This window comes from Panthera uncia, chromosome A2 (assembly GCF_023721935.1).
Source record: "Panthera uncia isolate 11264 chromosome A2, Puncia_PCG_1.0, whole genome shotgun sequence".
Taxonomy (NCBI): Eukaryota; Metazoa; Chordata; class Mammalia; order Carnivora; family Felidae; genus Panthera; species Panthera uncia.
The window spans coordinates 46,047,206-46,066,466 of NC_064816.1; the positions used below are offsets into that span (position 1 = coordinate 46,047,206).

The following is a 19,261-nucleotide window of genomic DNA, read 5'->3' on the forward strand; positions in this document are numbered from 1 at the left end:
GAATAAATGTTGATTGCATCTGTGGCTGCACAGTGCCAGACAAAGAGCATGGCACACAACAAAATGTCTGTGAATGCCTATAAATTGTGAATTGACCAAAGCTGGAAACCCAGCAAAGGCTACTGGATAAGACAGGACCAGAAGAAAACACAAGTCCTAAACAGCAACACAGAAAAATAAAATAATGAAGGAGCAGGAGACAGACATTGCAATTATTCTGTAGTACCAAAGCAAGGCATTTTACTCAGGTGTTTTCAATACATTTTCTCTCTTTTGCTAGATGCATTGTTAGACATTAATTGGTGCCATACACCAATTAGAAGCCAAATTGCACAATGCCACCTCCTAAGAAAACTAATTTTTCACATGGATAATTGCCATCAAGCTGGATTTGTTCTTTTTAACACAATTAGTTGGCCTATATTAGCAATTCAAATAATATTTCATAATTTCTTTGCCTGTGCAAGCATATGAAATGAACAAAAGAGAGAAGAGGTTTAGTGCTTGATTGAAAAAAATATGCTTTTAAGGGATTTGGACTGTAGTTTTATTGTTTAATGGTATCTGTTTGACCAAAAACTTTATTTTACATCTCAAAGTAAATCCAATAACTGACAGTAAAATTTATTTATTTTTCCCACTGCCTTTTTTGTGGACACACCAAATGGGAAAAGTTATCTTTTCTAAATTTAGGCAACATAAGAGTAAAAGATGATTTCCTTGTACTTCAAAATATAATCTTTCACACAATGTTAGATATTAATTAATTTCCATTTTAGAGTCAATCTTCCATATCTTCATCTCTTGTTCTTAGTTAAAAGGGCTTGGGGTGGAATTAAATGGAAAGAAGAAGTCGATAGAATCTAAAGTAGCTGAGTAATGATTCTAAGTAATCTTACCAATAGAACAATATCAAGAATAGGTTGCAAACTTATAGCAGACCATTGTCACAACTTACTTTAAATTTTTAAATTTTTAAAACTTTTTTCTGGATACAACAATTGTATTAATCTTTAAATCACTGAACACATAGAGCCTCACTCCATTTGCTGTGGTCAGGATGTGTATTAAGGGTAAAATTATGCACTTGCCTTTGTAAAATCTTATATCAGAGGCTGGTTTAGATAGACTCTGTTTAAGAGTGTGTTCTCTTGTCAAACGTTCTGAGTTTTTACCACAACTTTTTTTTTTTTTTTTTTTTGCCTTCAAGAGCCTAGTTTATTTACTTTCAGCAAGTATTAAAAGTAAGTTGGCCAAGGGGCGCCTGGGTGGCTCAGTTGGTTGAGCATCTGACTTCAGCTCAAGTCATTGTCTTACTGCTGGTGAGTCGAGCCCTGCCATCAGGCTCTGTGCTGACAGCTCACAGCTAGGAGCCTGGAGCCTGCTTGAGTCTCTGTGTCTCTGCCCCTCCACTGCTTGCTCCTGTGTGCTGGTGCTCTTTTTATCTGCTGTCTACAGAGCATGGCAAGTTCTCTCATGTTTCGGAATGGCTGTAGTAAACACTGATATAGTTCAGTTGTGGCTTCTGCAAGGCTGCTATATGCTTCATCCTCCATTTGATACAAGTCCAGAAGCTCAACCATGCTTTCTATATTCTTGTGCTTATCCAACAGCTCCTGGATGCGCTTCCTGGCCCACTGCGTGGCCCTATAAAACATTATGTAAATAAAAGCTGGTATTATAAGTTGTTATCATTATGATTCTTGTTATTTTAGATCAGATACATAAATGTCTTAAAGCAAAATGACTGTGCATTTAAAATATATTGAAGTAGTTGTGGTAACATAGCATCTAGTCAGGGTGAGAGCTTTAATTTTTAGGGCATTTAATAGTCTAGAGCATATTTCCTATTTTGAGCCTTGCCACAACTTTGGAGGATATGTGGAGCACTTGTTGCCAATGCTGCCATATCATGATTGAGCAAACTGGCATCAGAGAACTTATGGATTAATGGAACTCTTGGTTTCAAGTGACAAAAATTAAACTCAGGGTTCCATAAGGAAATTTATTGGTTATGTAGCTGAGAATGATTCTGAGGCAGCTCTAAGATCAGGGAAGAGCTGTAGACATGGGTGCATTAAGGTCTGGAATTGGAAAGGCAATTCATTTCAGACTCTCTCCTGCCTCTGTGATACTTTGTCCTACAGAAGGAACTTTTCCACATGGAGAGAAATTCTTCCAGCACAAGGTGTAAATCCCAGGGAATGGTGATGACTCACCCTGCTTGGGTCACATGAGCACTGATGCCAAGTAGACATGGTCCTGTGATTGGCCAGGCCTGGGTCATGTGCTTCCTGTGTGGTCAGGATTGGAGATCTGGAGCTGTTAGAAGTGAAATATAAAATTTCTGGGAAGAGGAAAACTACTGAGTATACAGTCCGGCTGACCAGCTTATGAGCTGTGGTGAAGGCAAGACTGAGATCCTTGTCTGACTTCACACCTACTGCCCTGTCCTCTTCATCCTGGCCCATCCTCTCAGAAACTTTTAAAGCCATCATTTTTTTCTCTTTCCCACTTCTATGTCCGTAGCTTAGATGTCAGTTGTTTTCCCCATGGTCTAGTCTCTAGTTTAATAAATGAGGCTTTTTTCACAGTAATCCTTTGTAAGCAATGCTGCTGTATTGTTTTTCCCAATTAACAATTCCTACTTGAAAATCGTTCGGTGACCATGAAACTGAGCATTGTCTTGTCACCCTTGCATTCAGGAACCTCCAGAATAGGACTCTCTGTTAACTTTCTACACTTATTTTGCTCAGCAACTGGCCACATCCACCTCTGAAACTGAGCTACCTATTGAGATCCAAATGTAATTTAAGCTTTTTTGTCTTCGTTTTTCCCCTGGTTGCTTTCTTTACCCCTCAAATATACTTTCTCTTATTAATGCTCACTTTAAATTTTGCCTTAATGCAAAGGATGAGCACAGTTTAATCCAAAATATCTTCTTGTTAATGTAATCAAATTCTCTTGAAAGGAAAATTCTTGGACTTTAAGATATGCCACAATCTGTAAGCAATCATTTCCAAAGTTATAAAATTGGTATTTATTCCATTTTATAATTTTTAATGATTTTCCCAGTTAGCTTTACCAATTTCTTTGTATCACCTTTGATGGAAAGTTTCAATTCACTATTTCTAGAAAACCCATATTCCTTTCTATTATCATAATTTCATCTGAAAACATTATATAATTTATTTTTAGAATACTTTATACTTAACATATTATTTATGGTCAACATAGGTGCCTGTACAGATGGTCACTGCTGTTTTACTCAGAATATATTTATGGTATTTATTTATTCAGTGAATATTTAATTAGTGCTTTAAATGTGTCAGACTCTGTCTAAAGTGCTAGGGATATGACATGAACAAGATGGACAAGATCTCTATCCTCCGGGGGAAAAGAAGACAAGAAACACACAAATGTATGATTTTCTCTGATCTTTTAAGCTGACCTAATACCCTTCTGTGTTAATACATCTAATAAATTCTATCAGGCTAGTTTAAGTTGGATATTATTATTTATAACCAAAAGAATCGGGGCATGCATATCTTTCCTCAATTATGGCATGTCAAAGATGTTAAAAGACTGCCCTATATATCTCCAGTTTGAGCAAAGATTGGATCAGAAATTATACCACAATGAATGGCTAGGTCATTTATGTAAAAAATATCGTATCATTACCAGTCATAATGATAACATTTATTGGCTCTATTACTTACTTATTATTTAGCTGTAATATGAATAAATACAGTTAAGTCATGCTTCTTGAAAATATATAGAGCGTCACATGAGTGACTGCCTGATGAGTGAAGAGAATCATCTTTCTATCTTCCAAGCTGTAATGTCTATTAACTTCAGGATATCATAGTTAGGGATGGCCTGGGAGACTATCATCCTCATTTTTCCATAGTCATTTTGTGTTAGTTTCCATACTCAAACCAGCTCCCACCCCAACACCAACTAGCATTTTTGGATCTACTTTCTATTGGCACTGGCATTAGCTCTCACTATGATAGCATGGGCCTTACAACTGAAGCAGGCCAGCCTCATCCCAGCTTCCTCACTGTCACCTCTGTGACATTAGACAATCTTTAGGCTGTCCCAATTTACTCAAAGACTAGATTAGGTCTTTACTCATCTCCAGAGCCACCTTGGGCTTCTTTGTCCTGATTAACTCTCTACTCTCTTTGAACAGTCAGCACATTGCCATACTTTATTAGCATTTTCCAAGTAATTTTTCTATGGGATTTTATCTTAGATTTGAATGGGGATTAATAGGCCAAATGTGTGTAGATAATGCTCCATTTTATACTTGGAGATTCATGATACACATTTGCCTTAAAGATTCTTAGACACTTTATAATAAAGGCACACCTCTTTGAAACTGCTTAGCTCAATCATCCACGGTTTACTGATCATGGAAACCTATACCCTTTTCACCACTCAGTACACATACTAGCATCCTTTGAATCCAATTTGGGGAATGTTAGATCATACAGAGACTCTCTGATTACTTCATGGATATTTGTTTTGTTTATTGGTTCAGTTCCCAAGCTCAGTAAAGGTGAGGGCTGCATTGTATTGTTCTTCTGATCTCTAACAGCGGTTAGTTCACTGATTTAAATGCAGCATGCAATCAGTTGATTATAATTTGTAATTAAAAGCATGAAGAAGCATCTTATTGATTGAACAGAAGTATGTTAAGAATGACCCTAACTTTGGAATTTAAATCAAACTATTGTACGGATTTGTCATATTACTTTAGGTAAATGACCATTAGGTCATCTCTCATAATCACCTAGTCATCTGTAGAATGGGAAACCTATTTATAGCACTCTATTTCTGTCTAAAAAGCTACTTAGCAGAAGGCTTAGGGGCTTGATAAATGTTAATTCTCTTACTTTTTTGTCTAAAACTTAATGAAAATAATTTTTAAGTGCAATGAGATGAATTCTTACTCTGTAAATTTCATGACTAAATTCAGCAGGGAATTTTCTCTTATTTTAAATGACCTAAATCAGTGGCTGAACATAAAAATAACTCGGGAATTTGTTAAATATACCAACCCTTGGATGTCAACCAGGTGTTCTGAATTCAAAGTTGCAGAAATTTGGACCTCTATTTCTAACAAATTGCCTAAATTATATTATGTAATGGTCCATATCTTGCTTTTGGGATTCCCTGATCTATGTGTTGGAATGGATATTTCTCCATTTTACCTCATTGATTTCCCATGTGTGACCACAGTCATAGTTCAATTCTTTAATAGTCTAGTCATTAAAATATACAAGGCTGTGGTTTGGATTGAGTATGGTACAAGAACACATGCATTTATCTCCTCTGGTTACTGCTGATAACCCAATGAAATGAGAGTAAAGGCATGAAATAAATATAGACCTACCAGGATGAGAAAGGAGAAGAGACAATAGCAGATGAGAGCTGTCAGTGTATATTGGAAGATGGAGCAGAGATAAAAGAGTGGACCCTGATGAGAATGAAACTGAGGAGAGAAAGCCAGGAGACTAGGTGCTGGCAGAGGGGGATCCTGATGAAAAGTGGACAGTTCAGTTATCAGACACTCAGAAATGCTCAGCAATTGGAAACACCAGTCTGTACAAAGAAAATCAGTTGTCAGGAAAAATTAAATGCCAAGATCCTCACCCCACTTCTTCATGTTAACTCACTCCTTTTCTCTTCTCCTCTCCCAGAGAAGTTCTGGGACACCAGACACAGCAGGCAACATGACTGAGGCACCAGTCTGAGAAAAGAGTAATTAAGCATATACCCAGCACTCTGAGTTGCTCTAGTGCTCTTTTCCTAAATGCATGACTGGATTCATATTCCCTAGAGATACTTCTATCCCCTCCTATGGAAACACATTACCAGATCACCCTACAGTGTAATACACTAGTCTGTAGCTTGGCCCATGTGCAGTGGGGATCCCAGTAGCTAATGCCTTACTATTAAAATTGGTGCACAGCAAAAGACCCCCAAAATATGTGTGTTAAGTCTTCTGTATGAAAGTGAGATCAAAGCACACAAAGAAATAAACACAAAATGTAAAAGAGGAATTAAGGCAACAACATTAGTTGCATTTAAAATTGACATTCTTGGAAAAGTAAGAAGAAGACCTCTTGAGAACAAAAAAAGAACACTTGGTAATGATAATTTTAGTAAGTGAAATTTAGGATAGTAAGAGGATTAGAAGATAATGTCACAAAACATACATTAGGACTGCAGCAAAAAAAAAAAAAAAAAGAAAAAGAAAAGAAAAAGGAAAAAAGGTGAGACCATCAGAATGTTCATCTGGGAGCTCCAAAACTCACCCAATAGTGTTACAGAAAAGGAAGACAGAGAAAACAGTATGGGGAAATGCCACAAGAAAATCTCTCAGACCTGAGACTAACAAGGATAAAGACAGATCCTACTTTACAGAGGAAAGGACAATGTAGCAGCTCATGTACAAAAGGTTCGGTATCAGAATTACATTGAGCCAACACTGAAAGATAAAAAATACAGAGAAATGCTTTTACTAAGGGAGAATATTAAACTCTGACTTAAGAAATTATGTTTAATTTTTTTTTTTAATCTTTATTTATTTTTGAGAGAGAGAGAGAGAGCTGTGAGCTGTCAGGGAGCTATGAGAGACAGCTCTAAACTATCAGCACAGAGCCAGACGCGGGGCTCAAACTCACAATCAGTGAGTTCATGACCTGAGCCGAAGTCAGACGCTCAGCTGACTGAGCCACCCAGGCACCCCAAGAGATTATGTTGAATAAGGACTTTATGACAAGGAAAATATTGTACATTTTTGCTTTTTGAACCTTTGCCAGGAAGCTGTTGCATATGTGTTCTACCAAAATAGGAAAACAAACCAAGTAAGAGAGAAAACCTTGGAATTTAGCAAGAAACAGAGCATTCTTGTGGAGAAGTTCCAGCTGAGAGTGATGGGAAATTCCAGGATGAAAGCTTTGGATAGCAGGTTTAGAGAAAAAACAACCATTTGGAATAGGAAGGCAGAAGTCTCTAAGGGAAGTTGCCCAAGGGGAAAAATGGAAATGATGTATTTGGCCTCTTTGAAAAAACATGCAGAGGGGGTTTTTGTATGTTGTAGGAAGAACCATATTAAAAAATACGATGGCATGAGGCACCTGGGTGGCTCAGTCGGTTATGCGTTGACTTCTGCTCAGGTCATGATCTCGCGGTTTGTGAGTTCGAGCCCCACATCGGGCTCTGTGCAGACAGGTCAAAGCCTGGAGCCTGCTTCAGATTCTGTGTCTCCCTTCTCTCTGCCCGTCCCATGCTCATGCTCTGTCGACCTCTGTTTCTGTATAATAAATAAACGTTAAAAAAATTGAAAAAAAAAAGCATGATGGCCTTAATATAGACAATACCCAAATTCTGATGATTTATTTAGTTGGTAATTACTACATAAATAAATTAGAAGAATGGGTCTATAGCAAGCAGATGTTGATGGAAATGGTGGAGAATGACGTAAGGAAGGTAAAGCCTTATGAACTACATATGATGTTTACAATTGGTAAATTCAGAAATAGCAATATGGACATGCTGTGATGATCTCTGGCAACAAATAGTAGAAGGGTTAAACATGGTTAACTAGGATAAGGAGGGTGATAGAGGGTGGTTGAATGAAAATACATACTTGTTTCTAATCTATCTTCTGTTATTATTTGTTACTATTAAAAACTCTGTGTATTACTCTGGCTGTAAATAAAAATTGTTTTTATTTTATTTTATTTTATTTTATTTTATTTTATTTTATTTTATTTTATTTTGTTTTATTTTATTTTGAGAGACAGAGAGAGCAGGGGGGAGCAGAAAGACAGGGAGACACAGAATCCCAAGCAGGTTCCCCACTGTCAGCACAGAGCCCGATGTGGGGCTCAAACTCATAGAACTGTGAGATCATGACCTGAACCGAAATCAAGAGTCTGATGCTTAACTGTTGACTGAGCCATCTAGGTGCCCCTAAAAATTATTTTTAAATGTACAAGTCTGTTAATTGGTAGCATCACATACTCTCCCCACTCTCCTTCCTGGAAAATAGGAAAGGGAGACAGAGAGAGAGAGAGAGAGAGAGAGGGAATGAAACATGAAATTTTACTTCTGCTGAGGGGTTTTCCAAAACTTGCTAGTGTGTTGATCTGCATGACAGTTCACAGCATTAGAGAATCAGAGAATTAGGTTTCTGTGCTATATTTATTTTTAACTATCATAAGATCTTGTTATAAATGAAAAATACTTCAATAGGGACTCTTAAGGCAATTGTTCTTTAGAGATAGTATCTACAAAATGTGATTATCTCTAATGGCATTATCCTAGGAGGTAATAAACCAGAGCAGGCTCCTACTGAGAGAGTCCTTTAAGGTAATTTAGAGAGGAAGATGTGTGTGGTTATCTCCAAACTAATGGAGGAAATTTTTTTTTTAAATTGGTCATTCAAGGCACATAATGATTCTCTCATGTGTTCTGAAAAGCAAGATTGAAAACTAGGTGAGGAAAACGAGAATCAACGGATACAGAACAGCAGATTCTTTTTAAATGTAGGTTTTGTTACTATTCAGGTATGGTGAGGTTGATGGGTCAGGAGACAACTGCCATCACAATGAGTTTGTTATTCACAGTTCCCAAGAAGAGGGGGCATGTTACACCACATGGGCCACACAGGGAAATGCCAGTGTCAGTCAGAAGGCAGAGGGAACAAGGGGAAATCATGAGCCAGACCCTGTATTGTCATTTTCATGGGTAAGGGAGGCAAAACAGGGCAAGCGCAGTTGGGATTGGCTGGTTTAACTAATTCCCACAGACTTTGGCATACAGGGTATCTCTAGTTGTTTGGTACCTGGTCCTGGATAATTAGGACAGAAGAATATTGCCTCCTGAAGTAGAAGAGCCAGGCAGAGGAGAGGAGATGGTTTAGTTTGGAGTGGGCTCTAGATTAGTTTGTTTGCGTATGAAAGACATGTTCCAAGAGTGAGTTGTTTGTTATTTCTAAGAATTGGCTAGCCCTGGGGGCATAGTCTTTTCCCTGTCAGTAAAGACCCAGATGACTCAGAGCATCAAGAATACAGAAAATAAGAAACATAGGCAATATACAAGTGAACCAGAAGGAAGACAAAGATGCAGGAATAGGACAAAAAGGAAAGAGGAATGAATATTAGTTTTAGGAGGCTGTCAGAAATAATTAGTTCTTTAGCCTTTAAGGCGCCAGTCCAAGCAGAACAGGGTTGCTGATGGAGGTAACATGGATCCAGCCAAGATCTCCTGAGTAAAACCTTACTAGCTCAGACATGAATCAGCCCCAAGGTGACATAAAAGATGAACTTATTTAAAAAAGAGAACGTGACATTGGACAACTCAAACTAATTGAACAAAATTTGGGCACATTTGGTATACCACATTCTCTGCTGGACACTGCACGGCACACAGACATGAGTCAAATGGAGGCTATTTCTTCACAGATTATGATACAGCTTCGAAGAGATGTGACATAAAACAGCAGTTAAATAATTCAAGTGCCTTGGTGATATTACACACAAAGGAAACAGGGCAGAGGTGGCAAGTAGGTGCCATCTTCCATCCTGGACTTCCTGGCAGACATCACTAACACCCCATGATGCTCTTAATCTCTCAGGTCTCATCTGTGCTTTCTTCTCCGTGGAGTCTCCATGAGCCACGGTCAGTAAATCAAAGTTAACTCACTTGCTATTCTTCAGTAGATGTTCTAAGGAGGGAGTTTGAAGACCAGGAGCACCTTTCCAGAAGTTATGTTTAAGTGACCTTAAGGATGGTATCCTGAATGAGATTTGTGGGCAAAGTGGTTTTCACAGCTCAGGCAGCAGGAAGAAATGTATGGTGGCTGGGAAGTTTGGAAAACTACATGAATACTAATTACACAGTCTGGATGGAATTTAGGCTATGTGTGAAGAACGGATGACAGATAAAGCCAAAAAGAGTTCGGTTGGGCCACACTGAATTCCAGATGCAAAGGTTATAAAATTAAAGTAGCTGAAATTCCCTGTGTGGTACCAATGTTCCCAGCAATGTATTCTTCTAAGTGAACGTTAAGATATATATGTAAATCTTATATATATGTGTATATATATATATATATATATATACACACACACACACATATATGTATACATAAACACACATATATACATATGTTTATATTCAAATACAAATATTTCATACATTGTATATAATAAGCAAGATATATTGTACATTATATATTTATTGTATACTATTTATATATATTTGTTAATATATTTATTATATAGTATGTATTAAATATATCTTATATGTTTATATTAACATGTGTATAATATTTAATACACATATTTCTTATAATATGTGTGTTATGTACATAAAATAAACATTTTTATAATTTCCTACATTATAGACAAAAAACAGAGTCATAAAATAACCTGCTTAAGTGTCACAGTCAATTAAGGGCAAGGTGTGGATTTAAAAGTAAGTAGGCTTACTCTGGAGGCTAAACTGTTAACCATTATACTGTACTGCATTCTAATGTTTTGTATTTATATTTAATTGGTAGATACTGAGGAGCTATCAATTTCTAAAGTAGCTATTGAAGCAATTAGACATGGGGTTTAGGAAGCCCTGTCTGGAAGTAGTATATAAATAATTAGGTAGTGATAGTAGTGGAAGGAAATCACCAGACTGTGTGATTTTGCCAAACTGTAATATAGAAATGGTTTTATGAATTGTCTTATTAATAATTAAGAACCTCCAAATTCCATTTCCCCCAGGGATACTATTGCATGCATAAAGATAGGAGTAAGAACTAGCAGCAAATATTCGAAAAAGGAATTGAAAAGCATCTGTCATATCTATATGCAGTGTGAAGTGAATTCCTGAGTCTCTCAGCTTCTAATCACATGAGCCAAATTTGTGACTGCAGAGGTGACCCATTAACATGCTTCATTCAAGTAAATGAGGAATCCATGGGGGGAGGAAAGGTGATTCAGCCAGTCTTTGAATGACAGTGTGTCTGCCCTTGTGAATTTAAATAAAGTAGGACAATCACCTTATCCTAATGCAGGAAATCGTTGCTTAGATTTTCTGTGTGGAATCGCACACAAGAGCTCCTTTTCTTTTACTGTCTAGAATTGTTCCTTGATACCAGGTAGATGAGCACAGGAAGTTGTCTTCCTGAGTAGTTTGGGAAAGCCTGAAGTGATCTTTCTGAAGCTGTTAACAAGTCTCTACTGCCAGTGCCATAGGCGGATAATAGGTCAGGCAATATTTCTGATTGGTGAACAAAATCACCCTTTTTATGAGAATGTCACAAAAGCTACTATAGTGGGAAGTTCACAGGGTCTACTTGACTGTTTTTCTTGCCCCAGGACCTTAAAAATGGGATGTATAGATCAAGATTTCAATTCTTGATGATGATCTTGCTTGCTCCTGTCAAGATAGATAGGAGAAGCCTGGGTATCAGATGGTACTCGCTAAGCATTTCCATGGAAATCATCCATGATAACCCCATTTCTGTATGTATTCAGTGATCTGAAGAGCAGAAGTTAGCAGGAATTAAGGCGTGGAGATGGCAATTTATGGGGCAGAGCATGTTGATTTGGGTGTTACAAGTGTTAGACACAAACTTGTGAGAAATGTATGCCAGATGATATGACCAACCTTTCAAATTAATCATCTCTCAGTAACTATACTCATACCCTCAATACCATGAAGAAATTGCACTCTGGGAAAGATGACATACTCTGTCTTTTCCCTATCTCTATACTGAAGGAATTTCTAGCATAGATTTTGTAAGGATGTAATGAATTTGTACATATCTCTCTCTGAACTAGAATTCCATGAGAATAAGTATTGTGGCTTGTTCACTGTTGTACCCATATAGCTTATCATCAAGTCTGTGTGCTCAGTGAAAATGAAAACTGGCATTAATTCAACATATGCTTTTTGAGAACCTATAACATTCCCTTAGCCTGATCTTATGTCCTCACCTTCTCCATTTCATTTAGTCAATCTTGAACAAAATATACCACCTTAAAGTGCTTTAATTGGTTTGTAAATTGCATTTTTGAAAATTCTAAATGCAGCTAAGTAGTAACTACATGCTCATTGCGCAAAATCTAAATCATACATGATATGCAGTTAAACCAGAAAGTCTTTTTTTGCCCTTCCTCTTTATCTGTCCTCCTAATTCCTGCCTCCCTGGTGGCCTTTGTGATTGGTTTGAGGAAGATATCTTTCCAACAGTGGCTTATTTTGGACAATTTCAAGTTACTGTCATAGTCCAGGAAGTTCCAGATCTGTCTACTCTATGCAGATGTAGAGCATGGAGCAGTGAGAGGCTGCCAACTGTTGGTTCCTGGTCTGCAACAAGATTGCACAGAAATAAAGAATCCAGAAAATTTTAGAGCAATTTGATAGTCATTTTTGTGTCTCTTGAATTTAATAAATGATAACCTAGAGTTTTGTTAATTTTGTATATCTTTTTTATTTCATTTTTACTAGTAACTTATGTTTATTATTGTATTTTTTAAAGGTTCAGTCCATAATAGATTAGGAAAGAAAAAAAAAAATGGATCTTCTATCATTGCTAGTCTGAGAAGTACTGTTCCAGATCATTTGTAGCAGAAATCACTGCCTTAAAAGCAATATATAGTAGACATTGTTCTTTGTATTTTTCACTCCTGTTGGAGGCAAATAGTAGTTTGATATGATTTATATATTCAGAAGTCAGAGATTTGGAAGTTAGGGTTTTCTCAGAAGTAGTTTCTATAGCTCATGTACAGAGCACCATAAAACAAAATAGGAGTCTGATACTTGGGACCAAGTTATGGCCTCTCTGGGCCTGATAACTTTGAGTACCTTAGGCATCAAGTTTTATATTATTACCCAGAACACTGCATTAATGTGATTTGGGGATTATTGATTTTAATGAATATTTTCACTACATTTTTTTTCTTAGTAGCTTTGCTGTGGACCATTAAGAACTCTTAGGCTGTTTCTAGACACCCTAACTTACCTTGTGCTCAATTTGGGTGTCACTGAGGCAGGAAAGTGCATAGTATTTCACTTCTAAAGATAAGGAGGAATTTCTCTGGCTATGACTATGTGGTAGACCAAGAAAGAGAGTTGTGTGGGTCAGACACAGGCAATATCTTATCCAGAGATGAGGGAATAACTGATGCTGTTCTGCATAAATGGCTCTCCGTTCCCTTTTCCCATCAGAGTATCTACGTGAAGGAAGGCATAAAGAAGGAAGTTATTACTTTGACCTGGACATCTAGCTCCCTGTGATAATAATGTAGGATTTCTCATTATTAACATTAGCAACAAGCTAGTATTTAATGAACACTTACTCTTGTCATACACCATGTTAAATCCTTTACATATTTTATTTCATTGAAGCCCTACAACATCCCATGACATGTGTTCTCCCATTTTACCGAAAAACAGAATAGAGGTCAATAGGAGAGCTATATTTAAAAGGAGATCAGTTGGACTCCAAAGAATTCTGTTAAACATGATTATAATCCTAGTGCTCTACTGTTTTTTTTTTTACATCTTTGGGGGTACTATCTCATATTTAAGTAGGGGGGGCTGTGAATAACTTTAGAGTGACGTGTTATAGCATAGGAATAATTGACAATCTTACAGACCTCATGACCTAATTCAGGGGTTGGCAATCTTTTTCTATAAAGACCCATATAGTAAATATTTTAGAGTTTGCAGGCCGTATAGTCTCTGTTGCAACTACTGAACTCTGATGTTATAGCTTGAAAGCAACGATAGATGATATAAAAACGAATGGAGGTAGGCGTGTTCCAATAAAACTTTATTTGCAAAAACAGGTGGCAGTCCAGATTTGGCCCACTGGCCATAGTTTTCCAATCCTGGAATATATAGTTTTTATGTTTATTTAATTTTAGAGAGAGAGTATGTGTGTTCACGAGCAGGGGAGGGACAGAGAGAGGGGAGAGAAAGAATATTAAGCAATCTCTGCACCATCAGCACAGAGCCCAATGTGGGGCTTGAAGTCAGAAACCATGATATCTTGACCTGAGCCAAAATCAAGAGTCAGAAACTTAACTGACTGAGCTACCCAGGCACCCCTGGAATATATAGTTTTATAAAGGATATTCCTTAGACCAAGAATGGGTATGGACTTGTCATAGGCCAAAGAGACTGTAATGATAGTGACTGATGCCTTTCATACTTCAAACTCCATGTCTTCTTGTTGATCACCTGACTCCTCCCTCTGATGATTCTTAAGCATTTTTTTAATGATAAACAATACATAATATTTTTTGATATCTGTATATGTAAAGAGATATACCCCTGTTGGTACATAAGGTTGCAATGTACTTTTTTACCTCCTACTCAGAAAAGGTTATTTGAGTACAAGTGAGTGAGGACCATGATAACACAGAAATAACTTTGAATTTATTCTGATTTATTAAAAGATGGTAAAGCAATCACACACTTCAGAAACTTGTCATGAAAATTACTTGGAGTGCATTTTCCAACTGATTGTGATTTTTGGACACAGTAGTGAATCATGATTTGAAGAGCTGCTATGGTCTTCTTCAGTGTCATGTGTAAAAACATATTGATTCTGTCCATTCATGTCTACTTCTATCTACTTTTTCCACCATCATGTCAATCAGCATCTTTACTTTTGTCACAGAAACTGGTTTTTCAATTACTAAAAATTCTCCTTTATCAAGCCTACAATTATAGCAATCCCTTCTAATTAAAAAATATGAATTTTTAATCTTAAGTGTGTCTTTTCATGGGATGTCCATTGTAAGTGTTCAAAGAACCTAGCCTTCTTCTGGGCAAGCATTAACAAAGGTACTAGTATCCTTTTTTCTTAATTTTCAAAAGGAAAATTGGTAAAGAGTAGAGATCTTTTAACTATGACTTTTTTAATGCTGAATCTGTAAAAGGAAATAGGATTTTTTTTTGTTGCTTTGTTTGCTTTTCTTAGTGAATAAAATTAGGAGGAAGTCTGTTGCAGCATAAATTCTCATTAAATCCTGTGGGATTCAAGGAGAGTACTCCTTGAGTATTTACATGTTTTTATCCAGAAAAAAAAAATGACTTCAAACACATAAAAATCCAGTCACAATGTATGCTTTGCATTTTAGGTTTCACATTGTAGTAAAATTCTAGTGAAGATGCCATCACTGACTATACTTAAAAAAAAAAAAAATTTCCATAAAGTTTAACACAGAACGTTTATAGTAAAAGACCAAAAAAAGCACAATGTCTTTCTAATGGTGGCATTGATGAATCATTTTCCGATAACCACCTCCTAAATGGGATTCAGCAATTGTTTTTTTCGGGGTAGGAGGGAGTTTCATAACAGATTTTATTTATTTACTTATTTTCCTCATTTTTTAAAATTTAAATCCAAGTTAGTTAACATATAGTATAATATGATTTCAGGAGTAGAATTTAGTGATCCATCCCTTACATATGACATCCAGTGCTCATCCCAACAAGTGCCGTCCTTAGTGCCCATCACGCATTTAGCCCATCCATCCACCCAGCACCCCTCCTGCAAACCTCAGTTTGTTCTTTCTATTTAGGAGTTTCTTATGGTTTGTCTCCCTCTCTGTTCTTATCTTATTTTTGCTTCCCTTCCCCTAAGTTCATCTGTCTTGTTTCTTAAATTCCACATGAGTGAAATAATGATATTCATCTTTCTCTGACTTATTTCACTTAGCATAATACACTCTAGTTCCATCCACATTGTTACAAATGGCAAGATTTCATTCTTTTTGATAGCCGAGTAATATTCCATTGTATATATATATATATATATATATATATATATATATATATACACACACACACACACACACACACACACATACATATGCATACCACATCTTCTTTATCCATTTATCAGCCAATGGACGTTTGACTCTTTCCATACTTTGACTATTATCTATAGCAATTTTTTAAATAGTCACATCTGCAGCAGCTGGCTGGGCCTTAATTGTCTGTGGTACTTAGGGGAAGATCATTCCAAACACAGAGTTTTTCTCCCATCTTTCCAAGAAATGAGAACTGAGACTTTGGCTACCATGATATGGGGAGTAGTATTCCAAACCTTTCTAGAGAAAATGGGCTCAGGAAAAAAATTACATAAACTATTAGCATTTGCAGGGATTTATTTAAGTTGTGGTTGTAGCTTCTTAAAGATTTGTGATATGCAGCTGATTTATGGTCCCTGCATTTACCTCTTTGGTCCTAAATAGGAAACTTGAAAATCATGGGTTTGGAACTACAAAATTCTCTTTTTTGTTTGTGTTCCCCCCCTCCCCCCGCCTTGCCAACCTTGCAACCTCATTTGGAGTTAAATACTTTAATTGTTTTTACTTTTGTGTTTACCTGGTTTCTGGACATCAAAATATTTTGCCAACATGTTTTAGTGCCTCTGAGTGACTCCATGGTACACTTTTTATACTAAAGAGGTGATTTAGACATCTCTAAATATTCAAAGAGTGTACCTGGAGTATTAGAGGCTATAATTGTTGATTAAATCATATTCTGGGCACTTATTTAGCCTATGCTGAAAAAAAACTAATTTGAGAGAGAGTGGCACATCTGTTTAAATGGAATGAGTTTTCAAGCTTAGCAAACCCCCAAGGGAGGGTGGTGGTAGAAACTGTAGAGTTTACTTTCTGGAGTCAGATGACCTGGGTTACAATCCCATCTCTAGCCTTTTCTCCACTGTGTGGCATTAATAAGTTACTTTCTCTCTCTAAGATTCCATATCCTTTTAGGTAAATAAGGAATGCCAGGAATGTATGCACATCAGCTAGGGTTGTTCTGAAGATAAACAGGCGAACCATATAATGTCCTTAGAGTTCAATAAATACTTGTGAGTCTAAGGTTCAGGAATCCTCAAACATATTTTCTTTTTCATCAAGAGACTCCACTGGAGCTTAGAAATATAGTCACTTAAAATTAAGCTGCTACTCTTCTATTTTATGAGCATAAAGTTAACAAATTTTGAATTAGATCATACTCTGAGATATTTAGAAGTAAAATAACCTTACTCTTTTGACTGGTGTCTTTTGTTCCTCTAAAGGTATTTCCATTTGTTTGGATGTCTTTCTTTATATGGTTCTCCTAAAAGTGCTAAGTGCTCCTGACACCCTTGTATGTTTTGCTGGCATACAGCTGGCATGCTCCCAGTAAACATGCCTTTATCACATGACTTTAATCTAATTGCAAGGGAAGCTGAGAAGTGTTCCACTGTGCCCAGAAAAAGGAAAAGGAAATGGGGTGTAATGAATACTTAACATTGTCACCTCCACCCATTAAACAACAACAACAACAACAAGCCAAAAAACTGTACCATATCCTAACTTGTCATTCTGCTCTGAGTCTTAGGTTTTAGCTCGCAGCAACTGATCAATTAAAAGATCAAATTTTTAAGAATCTGTAGTTTCTAGGTCTTGTGTAGACATTAGTTGCTATCTTTTTAAATTTCTATATGATCTTTTTTTGGCTATCACTGAACAAATATTGTGTATTCATGGTAGGCAGGGTGCTCTGACATTCATTTCATAAAGCACAAATTGTCAGTGGTTATGAAATATGAGATTGAAAGTTATTTGCTTCAATACATACTTTGGACAAGATGACATTTTGACTTTAATGACACCAAAAATCCTGATAAAATCATATTAAGACAAAAAAAAAAAAAAGTGGACTTGACTTTCATTCCCCCAGTCCAGTTCTTTTCTCTGTTTATCTTTTCACAGGCACTTAAAAATTCTTACATTATGTTTAAAAACATCCATTAATTTCCCATTGCCTCTGTATGCCTAAATTTGTTTATAAGGCTTTTCCTTCCCCGACCGACCTCTGGTTGCTTCTAAATCTGCATTATTCCCCCTGCACAAAGTTTCCCTTTTAGTTGTGCCTGTGTTTGAGTGAGGCTACCTACTCTACTAGGAATGTCCCCTCCAAAGATGCCTCTCTGATAGTGTCCCACTGAATATGCAACTCTCTCTCTGCAGTTCCTCTCCAGAATTCTCAAGCCCATGTTGCTTCCTTACTTGTGAGATTCTGGAACTCTGCTCTGTTTGTCCTTGAAGATAAAGTCCTTGTCTTCTTCATAATTCATACTCAGAACTGAGGACAGGCTGCATATAGAGTGTGTTTGATAGCTCTTAGTTGGGCAATTTAATGCATTCATATATTTGGTCTTCATTGTTGTTTCACTTATTTTGTTTGGTACTGCATCATTCAGGACACAGTAAATTATTCCGTGACACCCAATAATCTCAATGGCTTATAAAATGAAAGGACACTGTATGTTCTTTGGGGGTGGGCTGCAGCTCTGCTTCATGTTGTATTTACTGTAGGACCTAGGTTGATGAGCAGCCTCTATCAGGAACATTTTGATGGTTGTGTCAGTGGGAGAAGAAACCTGGCACTTGCATCCTGGCCCTAGAGCTTCTACTTAGAAAAGATAGATGCCACTTCTGCCTTCTTCCAATTAAGCACAATGAAACATCTTGACTTCAGAGTAGAAACATATCATTCACCCTCAGGGAGGGATATGCTAAAGAGGGAATTTGGGGCAAATAGTAATACAGTCTACCACTGAGAGATGACCATATATCATCTAGCTCATGTATTTAGTCACTTTTGGTTGCATTTATCCTATCTACCCAACTATTGTGTAAAATGATGTGTAAGAGTAAGAAAGTTCCTTTCAAAAGTTAGCAGCAGGATATCTACAATGAATGAATAACAATAATTTATAGAATTATGAATTATAAGAACACTTCTGATAGCCTGGACAGTAATTTTTATATCATCCCTGAGATGAAATATAGACACATGGGCATCCTTGCTTGTCTTTTGGTATGAATACCTTTCTTTTTATTTCATATTTTCCTAAGTCTGAAGAACAGGGTGTTAAATGAACTCCCTCCATTGGTGATGACTTTCCAGTCTGGTGCATTTCTCCACAGTCTAGTCACTCTTTCGATTCTTGCTACATGTAGCTCAGGCCATTTCAGAGATCTGAATATCTAAGCAGAAACTTCCATAATATAGGGCAATAAAGTAATTACATCCCATCATCATTTGTCCTTCCCTTTTCGATCTGGGTTAGCATCATTAGCTTTAATTTAATAATACCATCTCTTATTATTGAATACATTTAGAATTCACTTTGTTGGTTATTTTTTTTTTAATTTTCACTTTA

The 19,261-nt window shown here is 36.7% G+C and overlaps 1 protein-coding gene across 1 annotated transcript in view; it reads right to left on the reverse strand.

Moving 5' to 3' along the window:
• Positions 1–2,634: 2,634 nt before the first annotated feature.
• LOC125930378 (uncharacterized) overlaps positions 2,635–19,261 on the reverse strand; it is a 73,444-nt gene continuing 56,817 nt past the window's right edge. Inside the window, 2 exon segments of the mRNA XM_049642240.1 lie at positions 2,635–2,790; positions 13,043–13,253. Coding sequence (XP_049498197.1) covers positions 2,635–2,790; positions 13,043–13,253 — 367 coding nt within the window.